This window comes from Parambassis ranga, chromosome 13 (assembly GCF_900634625.1).
Source record: "Parambassis ranga chromosome 13, fParRan2.1, whole genome shotgun sequence".
Classification (NCBI taxonomy): Eukaryota; Metazoa; Chordata; class Actinopteri; family Ambassidae; genus Parambassis; species Parambassis ranga.
The window spans coordinates 13,586,950-13,604,976 of NC_041033.1; the positions used below are offsets into that span (position 1 = coordinate 13,586,950).

An 18,027-nucleotide genomic window follows, 5' to 3' on the forward strand; every position below is an offset into this window, starting at 1 on the left:
CAGGCTACAAAACAATCTCTCCTGATTTTCTTTTTATCTCTGCAGCCTGCAGTCAGTATTTATACTTGTAAGTTAAAGCGGCTGAACAGAGTAATACTGGTGCACAAAAGGTATTTACTGAACTGCTTCTTTGCCTGCTGGCTAATAAATCAGTGCTCTGGCAGTCAGAGGTTTGGACAAGATATAAATCACAATATGTATTTTATTCATTCCTTTCCTGCACATTTACATGGAAGGAGATTTTTAAATTCCAAAAGAATGAATGTCTTTTTTTTTACTTCATATACAATACCAACAAAATACACTTTTTTTATAATTACAGCTGTGTGAAGCTAAGGCTGTGTGTTAAGGGATTTGACCTGAATTATTCATACTCACTTCAATAAAGCTGGATTTAAACAAATCCAAGAAGAGGGAATGAGTGAAATTACATTCATATACTGGAGGTTTTTGCATAATCCTCTTATATCATTGCTCGTGAGGTGTTAATATGAAAGCAGGAAAGCATGGACTCTCAGTAGAATTTGAGAGTCCAAAGGCATGCACTTTGGCACAGTGATGCTTCAAGCTAAACCTAATGTGTTCAAAACAACAATGAATGTACCGGTATGTATGTATGTTGTGATTACCTGCAGCTTAATAATATAGATACATTGGCAAGTCAAAGCAGTGTGGTGAGACCAGAATGCACCTGCAATGACCATTATTGCCAAACATGCTAAACCTTCTCATACCATGACAACACTACTAAATATAACTCAGACTCAGTGCACTTACCAGCAATACAACCTGCCAAGTGTGTGAGCAGTTGTCATTAAAAGTGAAATAAAGATGTGTTTTAAATACACAGTGATTCCTTTATATACGTTTTTTTATCCCTTTATCCATCCAGGTATCCACAGTGCCTCAGGACAGACGCACTCTCAGGTCAACTGTTCCTGAGGGAGCAGAACTACAGGCTGAATGTCTGCTGGTCAGACAGGTAAGGTGACTATGTGAGTGAGTGTGTGTGTGTGTGTGTGTGTATATATATATATATATATATATATATATATATATATATATATATATATATATATATATATATATATATATATGAGTGTATTGTCCTATCATGTACAGGTCATAACTAAAGTCACTGAGATTTGGAGGGGAAAGGTTAGAGCAGCCAGTTCTTATAATAGTACGTCTTGATAACAGTGAAGAGGTTTCACCATGGATACCCTTAAAATAAACCAGATGTGTGTGTGTGTGTGTGTGTGTATCAGGACTTATTTCAGTACACCCAGCCACAATCTCTAGGGCTAAGCAGAGAAGCAATATCCGAGCAGACAGGAACTCCCTAGACATTTCTGTCACAGCTCACTGGAGACTAGCATGTGTGTCTGGTTGCTTTTGTGTGTATGTGTGTCCTTTCAGAGGTTGATATCGTGCCTGATAACATGTTTTGTTTGTGGGACTGTTAACAAAAAGTTCAAGGTCTCTCTAAAGAGATGAAGTACAGGGAATGGTGTTCTACACAAGCAGACAGGATGTGAAACTACCCTGCACCCCGTGTGACTTATCCTGTACTGCATACGCCTAGAGTGTAATATTTCAACCCGACAAGCTGACATCTCTTGAGATGTCTTTATTTGCAGCTTCCCCTGGGGACAGAGTCTTAATTCATTTCCTATTTTAATTTAAATAATCTAATAATGAAAGCCTCAGTATCAAGGCCTCTCACTGTAGTGTAGATTTCTTCATTGTCTGTAGATATTTAAGAGGTCCACACTTTTCACAAAGACGCCATCATTTTTGCAAAGTTAATATTTAAAGGTAATCTTTATCCTTTCCTCCAGGCCTGCAAGTATTACAACTCTGACCTGAATGTAGTCCAGTTTAAGTACGATGACTACGCTGGAGACTACCGCTTGCTGCCCAGGTAACACACTTTTGACAGAACCTGAACTCGCATGTTGAGTTCCTATAGGGTTATACAGGGTTAGTGGATGTGAATGTGGTGGATTAGACATGTAACTGTGCACTTAGGGGTATAGCCTGGTAAACACAAGCACCTGAGTTTGTATACACTTCCATATGAACGTGCCTTTACAGTAGAAGTAAACATGTTTACAACCTGTTACAAAAACCGTTTTGATCTCTATTGATAAGTTCCCTTTTAGTAATGGTTGATGTAATGGAGGCTTTATCCATAGTCGTATACTGTCGATGGCTCACACACATTGTTAAAGGGGGCAGGTGGTGAGGGGCTGCTCTACAGCCCTGGGTGTAAGTAGTTTAATAGGTGCCATATCACTATTCTCACCTAGATGCAAAAAACTATTTATAACACAGACCATAGTTAAGCATGCCTATACTACCATGTGATGTGTTTTATTAATGTATGGCTTGATTATTCTGTGCATTGTTTGGGTTGTATGATTATGTCCTGTAGAAAATGTGCAGGTTTTGGCACTAGGTTTGTTTAACTGTCTGATTTGAGTAATAATGTGCTGAAATCTTTCTCATGAACACACACACCCATACGTATTTGCTAACCTCAGGAATAACCCTAATTAATTACACTTAGGGTGTGACGTCCTCCCTTTGGCTGCTCTTTCACTCAGCACTGGCCACCATCTTGTTCTTGTTAACGACTTCTTGCCTAAGTAATGTTAACTTTACACCCCCCCCCCCCCCCCCCCCATTTTTCTCTTTTTGCATGTCAGTCATCCTGTCAAACATCTATTCATTCAGTTCCTTATTTGTTTAAATCAGACTGTCAGTCAGTCAACTAGAGTTTTGTCAGTCCCAGAGCGACTGACCCAGAGCAGCTCTGCAGTTACCGCTCTCAGCCACAGGAATGTCCCTCTTCTGTCCCATGGGTTGCCACTATATTCTTTCCGTCAGTTCACATGACCTCTAAAATGACATGCAGGATGAACTATAAAATAAGACGTGGTTAAAACACAAGTTAGAGCACTACTGCTAAAATAATCATTTCATAAAGTTCAGCTGCCCTCTTACTTTAAATGTGGGAAACAGCTATTGTATGGCTAGCTACCAAGCTAATCAAACATTATGTGTGTGCTCACAGATTAATACTATAAGTCAAAGTGAAAGACATTTTTGGAAACCCCACAATGGGAATCTACAGCTCCTGTATAGCATGTGTGCTTGTCTCCGCTGTGATTTGAGTGGAGCTGTCTTCATTTGTGCAGGCCAGTATTAGCATTCCTGTGTCAGCGGCCAGCCCACAATCACCAGAATTTTTCTAAACACAGTCCAATTGGGGATTTAGTCAGACAGCTTTTATGACTGCGACTTTTAGCAGAGGGTGTTTCCAGTGTTGTCCTCTACAGACTGCAGCCTCGCTGTCTGCAGCTCGCAGCACACACACAAAGGCGTTTTATCCCGTGGCTCACACACAAAGACGTGTCAGCCTGTGAAATCAGTGGAGCAGCGTTGGAGCAAGAACTACCTATTGTCGACTCCTGACAGAGAACGATGGAGCAGAGTCAGCCACCCACAGTCGCTTTGCACTACTCAGATGGAGTGCATTAACTGGATTGCAGGAATCAATTTCTGTATTGTATTAAAGATCCACATTTTCTCAACATCCTTCTTTTCTCTTTCCTTTATAGGAAGCTTTACAAAGCAGAGAAGCTGCCATCCCATTCCTTTGAGATTGACCATGAAGATATAGACAAAGATGAGGTCAGTAATGACCATCTTCTGTCTAGAGTGAATGCATTTTATACTGAATACATCCTGGGCCTCGTGTTTAAATGAGTTTAAAGCTGTTAAAAAATACTTTGCAACATGCATTGGTTCATTACAGGTCAATGGGACATTGTTTATGAATGTAATTCCATTGATAAATGGCCCCACTAATACAGAGTGAACGTTGAAAGTCTCCTTTTCTGTATTGATTAGCTGCTTGTGTGCCAGAGAAAGCTAATGCATCCATAAGTGATCACATTTTTGTTTTGCAGGATACCACCTCTCTGTCCTCATCCAAGGGAGGAGGGGGTGGAGGTGGGGGTGGTGGAGGAGGCGGGGGAGGTATTGGTGTGTTTCGGTCAGGCTGGCTGTACAAAGGAAACTTTAACAGCACCGTCAACAATAGCATCACTGTGCGGGTGAGGAAGTGTCTCAAACTCTCCCACTTTATGCCCTCAAATGTTTTATGCTTCTCTTTGACGTGTTAAAATATTTTTTGAATTGGATTGTGACAACATCCAAGTTATTAGTAAACCACATTCACATTTGGAGTAGATTAGGTCACAGCAAATCATTTTTGTAGAGTTGTTTTCTTGTTGTAAATGTATAGACATGTGACTGAGTGATATCTTGCAGTCATTCAAGCGAAGGTATTTCCAGCTCACTCAGCTCACAGATAACTCCTACATCATGAACTTCTACAAAGATGAAAAGATTTCCAAGGAACCAAAAGGATGCATCTTCCTTGACTCATGTACAGGAGTAGTACAGGTGTGTGTTTCTTAAATGTTCAGCTGGCAGATAAGTGTGTGGCTTGTGGTACGAAGTAGCGTCACACAGCTGTGGTTACATGAACATGTAGTTCCCCTGTTTGAGTATCCATGCAAAATGTTTGATGCTGATAAGTTATTTCTGTTTTGCGCAATTTCATATTGAACATCGGTGCTGTGAGAAAAAAAAATGCAGTCATCCAGAAATGTACATTTGATCTGATCCAACACCTGCTCTGACCATTTTCTGCAGGTCTAAGGCTTGGCCCACATACATCCCATTGCTGTGTATATATAGAGAAAATGTGCTTCTGCAATGAACCTATAAATGTCCCTTCATCTCATAACGTATGTTGAATATGAGCTATAAATGTAAGGATAAACCCAATGACAAAGCCCATATGAATCTGCATACTTACCTATATAAACAATAGGCAACTCAGTAGCGGGAAAGGAAGCAAGTACTATTATTCATAAAGAGACATGGTTACATTACTGGAAAATGTGGCTTATAACATGGCAAGGGCAAAACATTATATATTTATGCATGCACTGTAACAATTTCCTAGAGTTGAACCGCACTCTGGCTGTTTTATCATCTTCCCCTTCCGTTCATCCCCTAAAGAATAACCGCCTGAGGAAACATGCCTTTGAGCTCAAGATGAACGAGGTCACATACTTCGTGCTGGCCGCGGAGAGCGAGCAGGACATGGAGGAGTGGATTAGCACGTTGACCCGCATCTTGCAGATCAGTCCCCACGACGGGCCCGCTCCAGACCGCAAGAGCCTGGACCTCACAGAGCATCGGCAGGGTTAGATCACTTCTGTTTTTGTCTTTAGTAATACACACCTACAATGGGATGCAGATGGAAGGAGCTGAAAAATGGTTGGCGAGCAAACAGTGGATGGAAGCACAAGTTGTAATTTAGAGTAGAAAGGGGTATTTAAAAAGAGACCAGGAGGAAATTTTTGCATAATTCCAACATATGGATAAATCATGGCGCTCTTAAGAGGGGAAGGATTTTATGCTTTGTGTCAGCAGAAATTTAACCTTTTCCTCTCTGCCTGACTTGCTCTTTCTACATAATATCTGTCATCCTGCCATGACATTAATGGGGGGGATTTCTGCTGGGTTGGGACTCCATCCATTACATCATAATCAGGAAATGAGACCTGACAACAACAGTTACTCCACCTTAGTTTAGTACAACTGTTATCATCATTACCAAAGCCATGTGTGCCAGCTGTGAGAGAGGCTGGGCGTGAATCCACAGTCTGTAATGTAACACTGTGATAGAGCATCTAACATGGGCTTGTTGAAGAGTGACGGAATGATGTAATATCCTTAGCCATCATGACTCTGCGGTCTGTTAGCATGCCTCTAAATCAGGCTGCGGGTGTGTGGTGACCTACCATTAATGAGCCATTTTGTTCAGTGTGGCCTTTTGGAAGAATTGCACCCGGCAGCATGATGGGTTTATTTCTACAGAGGCCTGCCTGCGTTATTATCCATGAATACCACAAATGGAGTCATATTTTATTCTGAGATGGATATATGTCTGCTCACTGTGGTGAGTGTGTATTTAGTGCTCTGCTGAACCATTTTTAGAAAATGTTATATGTCTTCTAACGTGAAATGGACTGCTTAGATAAACTTTCCCATCCAGTCTGTGATGGCAGCCATCACTCATGCTGAGTGTGGGAGTCGTGATGATCTTTGTTCTCTCTCCATTCAGATGTGTTCGACCTGTCGTTGAGCGACTGCTGTTTGCAGGAAAATGAGGAAACTACAGAGAACAGCATCAATCCAGAGCTAGCAAAGGTTGGCTACATTGGTTTTTTAAACGAAATTTCCAGCATCCTATTTACGTAGATGCTTCTGCATGGATAGTGTAAGTGTTGATATATTTTAAAGTGTTCTTAAGCTTTTTGAGCTTTTGAGCTTGCAGCCATGTTTATATATATATATATATTTAGAGATAATTTCTGAGGAAGGAAACCTTGCTTGGGAACTTTTTCTTTAGCATTGCTTCTCAAAATGTTCTCTCAGCTGCTGGTTGTGAGTACACCTGCAGTGACCTAAGAAGCTCTAGTTTTATACAGTTGTCTTTATAATGCTGTGGATCATTTTAGATTTTAATAAATTCATTCTTAAAAGTATGCAGCTGCTGCAGTGTGTTACAACCTTTAAGGACAGATGTGCCACAGCTGGAACAAAAAAACAGCCTCTCCTCTAGGTTTCCTTCTACATGGTGACTCTTTATCACACTGTGTCATTGTACAGTTTAGTCCTTCTCAGTGTATCTGTAGGCTGATTATTATTTCTACTGTTGTCTGTCATTGCTCTAATTCTGTTTTCTTGCCTCCACAGTACATCTCTGAAACAGATGAGGGAATTCGCTCTGCCAGGAGAGAAGAGCGCTTGAATCTGTTCTCTCTCGATCCTGACACTCCTGTAAGTATGAAGAGTTGGCTACACATCCTAGATTGATAGCTATTCCTTCTAAATCAAATGTGTTTCCCAACCCACAGGTTCTGAGGAGCCCACGGACTGAGCATTCATCAACTGAAAGCTCATCGGTGCGACCGTTTGAGGAGAAGCTAGGCAGGAGGTTCATGGTAACATGTCGATCCCTCAATCTCATGCTGCAGGGCTGCATCAATGAGACTGAAACTGGACCAGTTACTAATGTAAGGAGGGACACTTACACTTAACTGCTAATCCAGAGTATGATTACTATAAGAATATGGAAAAATAACCCAAAATCTTTTTGCCAATTTGTGAAGTGAGGCTATTGTGTTAATTCTGCTCCTTCAGATTGAGCCGTTCTTCGTGTCGCTGTCTCTGCTGGATGTACGAGAGGGGAGAAAGGTGTCTGCAGACTTCCACGTCGACCTAAACCACGAGTTGGTGTGTCAGATGATCGGAGGCTGCGGCAATGGGACAGGGGGTCCGGGTACTGGGGTTGGAGCACAGGAGAACGGCCTGTGCTCTCCTGCTGAGAGGAAGCCAGGCGACTGTTACCTCAGCATGGACCTGGAACACTGGCTTTGCTTTCCCAAACAGGTACAAGGATGTTTCTCCTACAGGGTGTTTTATAGGTGCTTACATTCTATCTCTTACTTAACATTCTGATGGTGTCCACACAGGCAATTTTCTCAGTGACCAACCCCCATACAGACATAGTGATGGTGGCCAGGGTGGAGAAGGTGCTGATGGGAAATATTGCTTGTGGCACTGAACCTTATATCAAGAATACAGACTCCAGCAAGGTCAGAAGATGTGTCTTTTTATCATGTAGCTTTTTATACTGCCTTATATGATGACCAGTAACAGAGCTAAACCTTTTACAGTGTCTTATCTCTTAAAGCTAGCTAAGAAAAGTGGTCTGTGATGATAAGCCATTTTTGTGAGGACAATAGCCTAATGTAGTTAAACAGTTTAGACATTTCCAAAATGGATTTCCTGTAAGGGGCGAGTTTATCTTCATCACTGACTGCCAGTCAGCTCAGATAGTTAGGAAGGTTATTTCCTATCCCGGACATTTCCCGGCTTTTCCTGCTGGCTGCTGCTTCTTGTTAACATCTCTCCGCCTTTCTCTGGTTGTTTCAGACTGTTCAGAAGATTTTAAAATCCAACAAACAGTTTTGCAGTAAACTGGGAAAATACCGTATGCCGTTTGCCTGGTCTGTGAGGTCAGTGCCTTTTTGTTAAGATTTGAATCCTTGTAAGATAAACTTAATCCATATTTATTAGTTCATGTACTGTTCCTGCTATTGTGTCTTTTTTTATTTTAGGCCTGTTTTTAAGGACAACCAGGGTGGGCTGGACAGAGAGTCTCGTTTCTCACCGCTTTTCAAACAAGAGAGCAACAAGATTTCCACAGACGACCTGATTAAGCTGGTGTCTGAGTACAGGAGGTAAGATAGCCTTCAGGCTTTACCAGAAAAGTAGGTCACATACACACTTCTCCAGGAGAAGGTGCGCATTCTTTTTTCTAACTTGTCTTTGCAGAGCTGAGAAGACCAGCAAACTGCAAACTATTCCTGGGACACTGGACATCGCGATGGACTATGTTCCAATGGAGCATCCTAGTATGTTTACTCTTCAGCTAGGACATCTTCTGAACAAGTGTCTAGTCCCGTCTTTAACTCTGTAACTCTCTCATTTAAGACTGTGTGACATCCTCCTATGTACAAGTGAAGCCCTTTGAAGACCTGAGCAAGCACCAGCCTACAGTGGAAGTGGAGGAGTTTGTCCAGGACACAACCAAGTTCACGCAGCCGCACCGCGTGTACAGAAACCACATCTACGTCTACCCAAAACATCTCAAGTACGACAGTCAGAAGAGCTTTGCCAAGGTATGCCACTTGAGCCTTAGTGTCTTTTAAAAGATTTTCTAATACATTTGCTGACATCGAGATCAAAATGCTGCTCTTGTTCACAGGCTCGTAACCTTGCAGTCTACGTGGAGTTCCGAAGCTCTGATGAAGAAGTTGCCAAACCGTTGAAGGTAGAACGTTATCCAAAAACATTCTGATAAGACATTTATGGGGTTTATTAGTTTTCCAATAAATCGCACTATATTACAGAAGACTGTTTGTTTGTTTTGTAGTGCATCTATGGCAAACCAGGAGGACCTGTCTTCACCACAGCAGCCTGTTCTACCGTCCTACATCACTCTCAGAACCCAGACTTCTATGATGAGGTGAGGACTGTCAGAATATTTTATAGTTCTCCAAATTGCAGCATTTTTCCTACAGCTCATCAAATTGCCTTTGTGTCCCCAGGTGAAGATTGAGCTTCCAACCCAGCTCCATGAAAAACATCACCTTCTCTTCTCCTTTTACCACGTCACCTGTGACATCAATGCCAAGACAAATTCAAAGAGGAAAGAAGCCCTCGAGACCCCAGGTGAGGCACTGGGAGAGCTTCAGATAGCTTTACAATGTGTGACTGTGATTGGACTTTTACACCATTCAGTATTCTTTTTTATTTTTCAGTGGGGTACTCTTGGCTGCCTCTTCTCAAAGAAGGCCGTGTGTCTTCTCAGGAATTTAACATCCCCGTTTCATGTAACTTGCCGCCTGGATACCTGGCCATAAAGGAAGCCAGCAACACCAAGGTGAGAGTGGGGAACAGGGTGCAAAGTCCTCAAAATATATCAATAATACAGTAGTTTATTAAATTAATTGGGTGTTTATACTAATAAGTGCTGAATGTTTTTGCAGAATGGAGCTGATGTGAAATGGGTTGATGGAGGCAAAGCCATCTTCAAAGTATCCACCAATGTCGTCTCCACAGTATATACTCAGGTAAGACCATGATTTGGCTTCTTTGATGGGCTGTCACAGCTGTGAATGCTGGGATAGCTTATAGCCCCGCCTAAACAATAGAAATCATGATGGAAATGAATGCGCTGATGGCCGTCATGTACCTACTGCACCTACATTATTATAATAACATTCCCAGTAAAGGTCTTTTCCTCAAAGGAACACTTACCGCCCATTTTCATTTTCTCTGTTGTCCCATCTCAGCTTTCTGCTGCAGAATTTTAGTGTTGAACAGTAAAATCGATGTTAAATGACCATTAGAGATGTTCCTAAACAAATTACATTGTGTGTGTGTGCAACCATTGCAATGAGAGCCTAACATGCACAATCAGCATCAGTGGATATTGTGGTAATTTTTTCCTATGTAGAGTGACACATGAAAGAAGGAAATGGGTTGTTTCAGATTATTAGAGGTTGTTTGGAGATTTGCATGGCAACATCTTGAAGTGTCAGTTTCACTGGCAACACAGCAAATCACAATGTAAACACAAATATGAAGGTATTTGTAGATACATGTTAAATGCCATAGTCATACAACAGAGAAAATTGGTGGATATTAAATGTAATTGTGGATTGATCACATAGGTAAATGTATTAAACACGAATAAATGTTTAAAAATATAAGGAAAAACTTTCTATGGATAGTTATGTCTGTTTTTTCTGTTTTGATTGTAGTTCTACTTGATTAAAAAGGTCATGTTACCACAGCTCACCTTTGCAGACTCTGGTGTGGTGAAGAATATAAACAGTGCATAAATGCCTCAATAATCCAGTCATCTGTCTAAAAATGTGGCCTAAGCATATTCTGTCTTGTTTTTGAAGCTGTAAATTCAATTTCAGGTATTTGAGATAAAACATATTTATGAAGTATTACAGTTCACATTTCAGCATTAACTATCTATTAAACACGAAGTGACTCCACTAAGTAATATGGCAGCTGTTGATTTTAAGAAAATGTTCTCTCTCTGCCAGGACCCCCACCTGAACAGATTCTTCCAGCAGTGCCAGAAGAGAGAGCTGGACCTCTCTCAGCCTCCTACCTCCAACTTCCTCAACTGCCTGAAGGTCAGACAATCTCTGCGAATCTCACTGATTGTGACTGATGTCAGAGTCTTTTTAATGTTATTTATTATATATATCTACAATTTTTCCTCCTCCTCCTCCTCCTCCTCTTTCTCCTCCACCCATTTTCAGGGTCTCCTTAGCATGGAGAGAATCCCAGTAATTGTCCGATTTCTGCCAGTGCTCTTCAACCAGCTGTTCAAGGTTCTGACACAGAATGACAATGATGAGGTCACTACTGCCACCACCAGGTAAGCTGTGGTACTACGAGGTTCCTCAGCACATGTGTGTTGACAATAAGATTAAGAAGGATTAAGAAACCTTTATTAGTCCCACAATGGGGAAATTGCATTGCATTTCAGACTCATTCAAAGAAAAGGTTCTTCCAGCTAATGACAAGCAGCTAATAAGGTCATTATTTAATATGACTGTCCCATGCCTGCAGAGTGCTGGTCCATATTGTTGCAAAGTGCCATGAAGAAAACCTGGATCACTACCTACACTCCTATATTAAGGTATAATAGAAAGTGGAGTGTGCACTGACCCATGGAATGTGTTGTGTTTGTTCTGTGTGTGTGTGTGTACTTGGGAAGATCATATTTTCAAAGCTGTTGTTTTCTACAAAGACAGAGCAGAATCCCTCTGCTAGAAATTTAATTTGTAGAGAAAAAAAGAAGCTTTATGTGTTTGTGTGTGTATATCTGTGTGTGTTTGTGCCAGCAGGAGTGTGGTGAGGGCCACGTGCCCAGAACACTGTGCAAACACACACAGTAAGAGGGAAAGAAGAAGAAAGGGTGATTGAGTAGGAGGCAAACTAGGACATTCAGCTTGCTCAATCAGAAACACAAGGCATGTTTGTTTAGGGGTGGAAAAAATCAGAGAATTAGAGAAGAGAGCAGGAGAGAAACCACAAGACCTGTTTCATGTTGGCCGCAGCAAAGGAAAACTGCCGAGTTTGAAGGAGGCAGAGGCAGAGAGGAATGGTGGGAGGTAAAAGGAGAGGACCAGCAGAGCTAATGGAACCAGGGTTACCATGGTAACAGATTGGCATGATGTTCAGTACAAGTAGTGGCCAATTTAAACTGCTGAGTGTGTGTGTATTCATGTGCCTGAGGAGTGGAGCAGGCAGTTATTGTGAATCACTCTTTACAAATGTTTGTTCACTACAGTATGTAGAGAAACAATAAATAAATACAATGATTAGCTACTAAAATTTGACAGATTAAAACAATTAGATCATTACTCATCAGTCTGCCATTTACTGACTCGAATTCAGTAATATCAGCTTAATGGTTTACTCAACATTAAAAACAAATGTTGTGTTTATTGAACTGTAAAAAATACATATATTTTTTTTTACTGTGACTTTACTTCAAGTTTGATGCACTGAGTCCCTTATTTACAATGTATATCTCCTCGCTTCAGCCCTGTTTCTTTCCAGTCAGTCAGAAAATGCCAAAAATTTAAAATGAAAAAATAAAATTTCAGGTAAAAATATGATTAAAAAAAAAAAGTCTGACTTTCCTTTTGTCTGTGCGTAGTATGTATTCAAGTCAGAGGCCCATGGCTTCAGGACAGTTCATGAAGAGCTGGCAAAGGGGATGACTTTTGACCTGAAGAGCAATGAGCAGGCAGCAGTGAAGAATGTACTGAAGGTTTGTTGCCCACATCAAACCCTTCATTTTTTATTGATTGAAGACGGGTGGGTTTTTAATGTATGATGTGTCCTGCTTTCAGTTCTGCTGGTTCTTCTTTGAGCTTATTGTCAAGTCCATGGCCCAGCATTTGGCTGACTCTGACAAAGTGAAGGTAAGTTGTCATCCTCACTGCTGTTCTCTGTTCTTCTTCTGAGTCATGCTGCATTGCACTGACTTTGTGTTCCTGCAGCTACCAAGGCCTCAACGTTTCCCTTCATCCTACCTGAGCCGTGTGGAGGCGCTGGTGGAGACTGTCTCTGAGCACATCTTCTGGAAGAACAAAGAACTGGCAGAAGAAAGTCGCAGTGCCAACTTAGCCGTGGCAGCTTTTGTCAAGGTGGGAGATTATAGATTGTCTATTACTGTGCTATTAAGTTGACTGCAGTTTGCTCTTAACAGGGATCAATACAAACTGTATAAACTGTCTGCAGATGAAAATTGTTCCCTATTGATTCCTACATGTGTCTCTCTCACTGTTTAATTAACTGATGTCGATCTCTGCAGCGCTGCTTTACTCTGATGGACAGAGGATTCACATTCAAGCTGATCAGCAACTACATTAACATGATCACTGCTACTGACAGCAAGGTAAAAACATACAGGAAAGATGTGTGAATATTTGAAAAAACTCCTCCAGTACACTTATTTATGACTACTTTTTGTGTGATAGATCTTGTGTGAACTGAAATTCGAGTTCCTAAGAGAGGTGTGTAACCATGAACACTACATCCCTCTCAGCCTGCCGTTACCCTCCGCTCGCATCACAGGTAAGGGCCCAAACCATGATCTGTTCATAGCTCCGTGACACCAGTGTTAATGTGGTAACTGCCATACATCAAATTAGGGCTCACTCTCATTTGTTTATTAACAGTCTGTGTCTCACTTTGTTTGTTCATGTCAGACCATGCATCCCCAGAGCCGCAAAGCACTCATGGTAAATATGTTCACTCATTGCTTTGTATGTGCCACATTATTTGCTCACTGTAGCCAGATTTCTGGATTAATTAACTCCATGGAGAAAGGCAAATGTTTGATATTTAAATTATGTGCTGCTCTGTTTGTTTTCACTTAAAACCTGTCATGGCTCGTCTCTTTTCAGTGTCGGTGCCCGAGTACAATCTGACCGGAGAGTTCTGCAGGAAACACTTCCTGACCGGCCTGTTGTTACGGGAACTGGGGTTGGCTCTGCAGGACGAGCAGGACCTGAGACACCTCGCCTTGGCCACCCTGAAGACGCTAATGGCCAAACACTCTCTGGATGCACGCTATGCCACCAAGGTAGACAAATCACAGTGTTTACATGGTAGGAAACCAGCAGGCATGAAAATGAGTCATGAGCATACAGTAGAAATTCTTCCATTGTGACTCACACACACAAACACTGATGTCTTAATGAGTGCTTGGATCAAGTTAGTAATCTGCCTTCTGTTAAACAGTACCAAATACTGCTAACCACAACACAACAGCACACCAGTAGTTCAGACTGAAACTGGGTCGACCAAAGTAAAAACCAAACGTGAGCAACCAGGAAATGGGGACACAGACTGTGGATGTTTTTGCTATACTAAACATTATGTAACCACATAAATCTTTTTTTCTGTAATTGACACAGCAAAAATAGTAGATTCATTACTGCAGTCTTCAGTGCTGTTACACAGGGATTATCATTTTTCATGCGAGGAAAAACAATGGAAATGCATTGATGTAAATGAAGCTGAACGTGATGTTGGTTTAATTGGCTGCGTTTCCAGGAGAAGCAGGCCAGAATTGCGTCTCTCTACCTGCCTCTGTACGGCCTGATCCTGGACAACATGCCTCGATTCTTCCTCAGGGACCTCTTCCCCATTTACTTCACATCGAGTGACCAAGTAAGCAGCAATGAGAAAAGTACTTTAAAAATGTAATCTGTTTTAGAGAGAATCCATCATTGTTTTCTGCTGTCTGCACCCCTGCCAGGGCTCTCGTGATGATCTAAGCGTGGGAGGGGGGATGGCTGGAGGGGTAATACCTGTCACTCGCCATGGCAACTCTGTGGATGCCTCCTTTTCCAAAGAAGTACTCAACTCCATTACAGGTATCACTGTGTGATGTGTATTTATACTCTCTCTCTCTCTCTCTCTCTCTATATATATATATATATATATATATATATATATATATATATATATATATATATATATATATATATATATATATATATTTACATACACAGAGGAAAAATGTGTTAATCGATGTTGATTCTGACACCCCCCCCCCCCTTTTTTTTTCCACCAGCCTTCTCATCCTTGGCAGTTGCTACGGGCAACCAGGCCGATTCTCGGGGTTCTCTGATCAGTGTGGACTCAAACCCTAGCAACAGTGACAGGAACAGTGAAAAGATGGATGGATGTGAGAAGGTGAGAGATTAGAAAACACAACAGCCAGTATATACCGTGATGTGAGGCCGCATGGTCTCTAAAAGACGAGGAAGCATGTCTATTTATACACTGCCAGTTTTTCATTGTTAGTCATTTATAATAGATTTAATGAGATATATATAGGGTGCTCAGAGAGGCATGTGCTTTAAAAAGACCAATTTTAGACCACCAATGGACAAATGGACCAACTGCAGAAACTGCAGCCACCTCCATTAGAGAGGTACAACTAAATAATTTAGATTTTTCATGTTTCATTTATAGATTGAACTATCTGGCAAATCACATTCTGGAAATTGTGTTCCAAACATGAAGGTATAAATAGTGTTTCTCTTAAAAAAAATCAATAACTTTGTTAAGTAGATATTTGTTGACCCAATAGTTGTAAAATTAAATCTAAAAACCCTTTTTATCAAAGTATTCCACACAGTTACATAAGTAAACAGTGAGTACATGACCTCTGTACTAACAATAAAATCCAAGCTCTGAGATTTCTGTCTGGTTTCTGTATGTGTATTCCTAGTTTGCCAGACCACAGTCCCTGATTGGCTACGGCTCCCGCTGTGACAAGCTGGACCAGGCGGAGACCCGCAGCCTCCTCCTGTGCTTTTTGCACATCATGAAAACCATATCTGAAGGTAAGGAGATGACAGTTCACTGATGCAGGATTAGACAGGAGTCTCTCAAATGCTATTTATAATATATTTGTTTAACAATTAAACTGTACACCAATCAGATTATAGTAAAGGTCCTGTTTATACCTGTCAAGTGATATTTGAGGCATTGAGTCGGTTCTTGAAGTGTGTGTGTGTGTGTGTGTGTGTGTGTGTGTTGGAAGCCATGAAAAAGACTGACAAGGGCCAACAACGGCATCATGGGTGTCCAATCCTTAATGATACACACTGGGAGCAAAAATATCTAAAAACCTTAGTGCTGATGTTGAGGAAAAAATCTTTAGAACACAGAGCGCAGCAGATCAGTCAGAGCGTCCATGCTGACCTCTGTTTACTGCTGCAGGAGGCAGGGATGAGGTTGAAGGATGCACTGTGGGAGGAAGGTGAACCAGTGGAGGCATGGTGGAGCAATTAAAGCTTTGACATTTACCATCTAACTAAACAATGTTAATTTGTTGTTTTCAATCTCTTCATGGCATTAGGAAGCTTATTTTAATGCTGTTTTTTCTATTTTCTCTATGAAAAGGGGACGCTTTACAAATAACCTGCTGCTGTGTTTGATGTCTTCTGCTCTTATTTCCAGATGTGCTGGTTTCCTACTGGCACCGGGCCATTCATCAGGAGGTCTCCGATTTCTTTAACATTCTGGAGTAAGAGCTCTTTCTTCGTTACCACACATAGTGTTTGGCTGATTGGTAATGCTTGATATTCACAGAGAGAGGAAAATAAGCCAGACAGGACCAGCAGAGGGACAGGCAAAAGTGACGAGAAGAAAAGAAAACATGGCCAGAAGGGAACAGATGAAAATAATGATACAGCAAGAGAGACAGACAGAAGAAAAGCAGACTTTAATTCCAGTGAGACTTCCCTAGCCACAGAACAGTGCAGTAAATTAACTTTCTGTGTTTCCTGTTTGTGTTAGCAGCTAGACTTCTCCAGTGCAGCTTGGTTTGATCACATCCAGTCTTTTCTTGCAAAATGCATATAAAACAAGCCCGCTGCTGCATGAGATGTTTTTACATTTTCTCCTTCCTCAGGCTGTGTCTTCAGCACTTCAGGTTCCTGGGAAAACGCCACATAGCCAGGTGAGAGCATTCTCCTCTCTCTCTCTCTCTCTGCTTTTCTCCCTGCACCGGTTGGGTTGTCATCCATAATGCTGCGGGAATGGAAACAGCTTATTAACTCAACATACATGCCACAGCCAAAAGGTTGTAACTCCCCCACCCACTGATACATAATTCATATAATCATGCTGGATGCACACAAGTGTAAATGCAGCCACACGCTGATATTTGAAAACAGAAATAAATGAAGCAGACGCAGCTAGGAAGAAATACTAATAGGTGTTCTGTATGCATGTGCACACTCTGGGATGAAGAGGTAAGGGGGGGGACTGCTGGATCTTGCTGTTAAGAGAGAATCACTGCTGGATATTGTACTGTAGTCGTTGGCAAGCACAGGATGGTGTGTGTGTGTGTGTGTGTGTGTGTGCATGCTCTTACTGGAGCTGAGCCATTGGCACTGCTAGACTCTTCCATCTTCTGGTTCCTCCCAGCTAATTAAATTAGCCTTCTTTTTTCCTTTCAGCAATAGGATGCTGAGATGTAAGCCAACTAAAGGCTGAGAGAACACACTGCTTTGCTGTGTGTGAAGGCATTAAGTGAATAAAGATAGCTGGAAGCTTTGCTACGGCTCTCAGACGTAGTTGAGCCTGTCTGGGACTGCGAGCTACTTAACATTCATCTGTGATACCAGAGCCATTGGGGATTCACAGTCTTACGCCTGTGTCTGTCTCTTTGATGCCTGGCTGAGTCAGTGTGGGCACCCAGTGAAATGCAGGAGTGATGAAATACACTAACAGTGTGTAGCCAGCCAGCAAGCTCAAGAGACAGACAGCCAATGTGTCAGACAACAATTCAGTCCCTGAAAACCTGAAAATCTGTAATGTTTCTCTGTAACACAGCAATAGTGGAATTAAACTCACAACCAGTGTAACTACAGTGTAGCTGCATACTGTCAAGTTGCAATTAGCATCCCTTATTTAAGGTGTAAAATCCCAATTTTTGTAAAATTGTGCCATCATTGTTGTATTAATTTTAGGGCCAAATATTTTCTTTGTGGGGTCACAGTGACCCTTCACCACCACGGTCTCATGAGTTTATCGTCAAGTGGAAGAGTGGAAGACTGCACCACAAGAAATTTCTGTCAGACTTCCTGAGATCACGTTTGCAAGAAAGGGACTAATCTGCTTCATCAGGAATGTGCTGATGTGGCCTGTTGCTTAGCAACATAAGCTGTCATATCATTTGCTGCTAAAACCTGATTGGTGCATGGATGTACATGCAGACAAAAACCAAAATACAGACAGGTA

At 41.5% G+C, this 18,027-nt stretch overlaps 1 protein-coding gene across 6 annotated transcripts in view; it reads left to right on the plus strand.

Annotated features, from left to right (window-relative positions):
- Positions 1-18,027, plus strand: part of dock10 (dedicator of cytokinesis 10) — a 47,751-nt gene that overhangs the window by 21,335 nt on the left and 8,389 nt on the right. For 5 of the 6 annotated variants that reach the window (XM_028420661.1, XM_028420664.1, XM_028420658.1 and 2 more), the window contains exons 3-39: positions 893-982; positions 1,842-1,924; positions 3,627-3,699; positions 3,978-4,124; positions 4,342-4,476; positions 5,101-5,287; positions 6,212-6,297; positions 6,847-6,930; positions 7,008-7,166; positions 7,294-7,542; positions 7,626-7,748; positions 8,089-8,171; positions 8,274-8,396; positions 8,491-8,570; positions 8,650-8,837; positions 8,924-8,989; positions 9,092-9,184; positions 9,267-9,390; positions 9,480-9,601; positions 9,708-9,791; positions 10,782-10,874; positions 11,004-11,122; positions 11,317-11,386; positions 12,413-12,526; positions 12,609-12,680; positions 12,759-12,905; positions 13,073-13,156; positions 13,239-13,335; positions 13,470-13,502; positions 13,668-13,846; positions 14,320-14,436; positions 14,525-14,642; positions 14,843-14,964; positions 15,247-15,297; positions 15,506-15,620; positions 16,240-16,306; positions 16,694-16,741. In XM_028420661.1, the coding sequence (XP_028276462.1) occupies positions 893-982; positions 1,842-1,924; positions 3,627-3,699; positions 3,978-4,124; positions 4,342-4,476; positions 5,101-5,287; positions 6,212-6,297; positions 6,847-6,930; positions 7,008-7,166; positions 7,294-7,542; positions 7,626-7,748; positions 8,089-8,171; positions 8,274-8,396; positions 8,491-8,570; positions 8,650-8,837; positions 8,924-8,989; positions 9,092-9,184; positions 9,267-9,390; positions 9,480-9,601; positions 9,708-9,791; positions 10,782-10,874; positions 11,004-11,122; positions 11,317-11,386; positions 12,413-12,526; positions 12,609-12,680; positions 12,759-12,905; positions 13,073-13,156; positions 13,239-13,335; positions 13,470-13,502; positions 13,668-13,846; positions 14,320-14,436; positions 14,525-14,642; positions 14,843-14,964; positions 15,247-15,297; positions 15,506-15,620; positions 16,240-16,306; positions 16,694-16,741 (4,025 nt within the window). The remainder of the gene's footprint in view (positions 1-892; positions 983-1,841; positions 1,925-3,626; positions 3,700-3,977; positions 4,125-4,341; positions 4,477-5,100; positions 5,288-6,211; positions 6,298-6,846; positions 6,931-7,007; positions 7,167-7,293; positions 7,543-7,625; positions 7,749-8,088; positions 8,172-8,273; positions 8,397-8,490; positions 8,571-8,649; positions 8,838-8,923; positions 8,990-9,091; positions 9,185-9,266; positions 9,391-9,479; positions 9,602-9,707; positions 9,792-10,781; positions 10,875-11,003; positions 11,123-11,316; positions 11,387-12,412; positions 12,527-12,608; positions 12,681-12,758; positions 12,906-13,072; positions 13,157-13,238; positions 13,336-13,469; positions 13,503-13,667; positions 13,847-14,319; positions 14,437-14,524; positions 14,643-14,842; positions 14,965-15,246; positions 15,298-15,505; positions 15,621-16,239; positions 16,307-16,693; positions 16,742-18,027) is intronic. The other variant, XM_028420659.1, reaches the window with a different exon arrangement.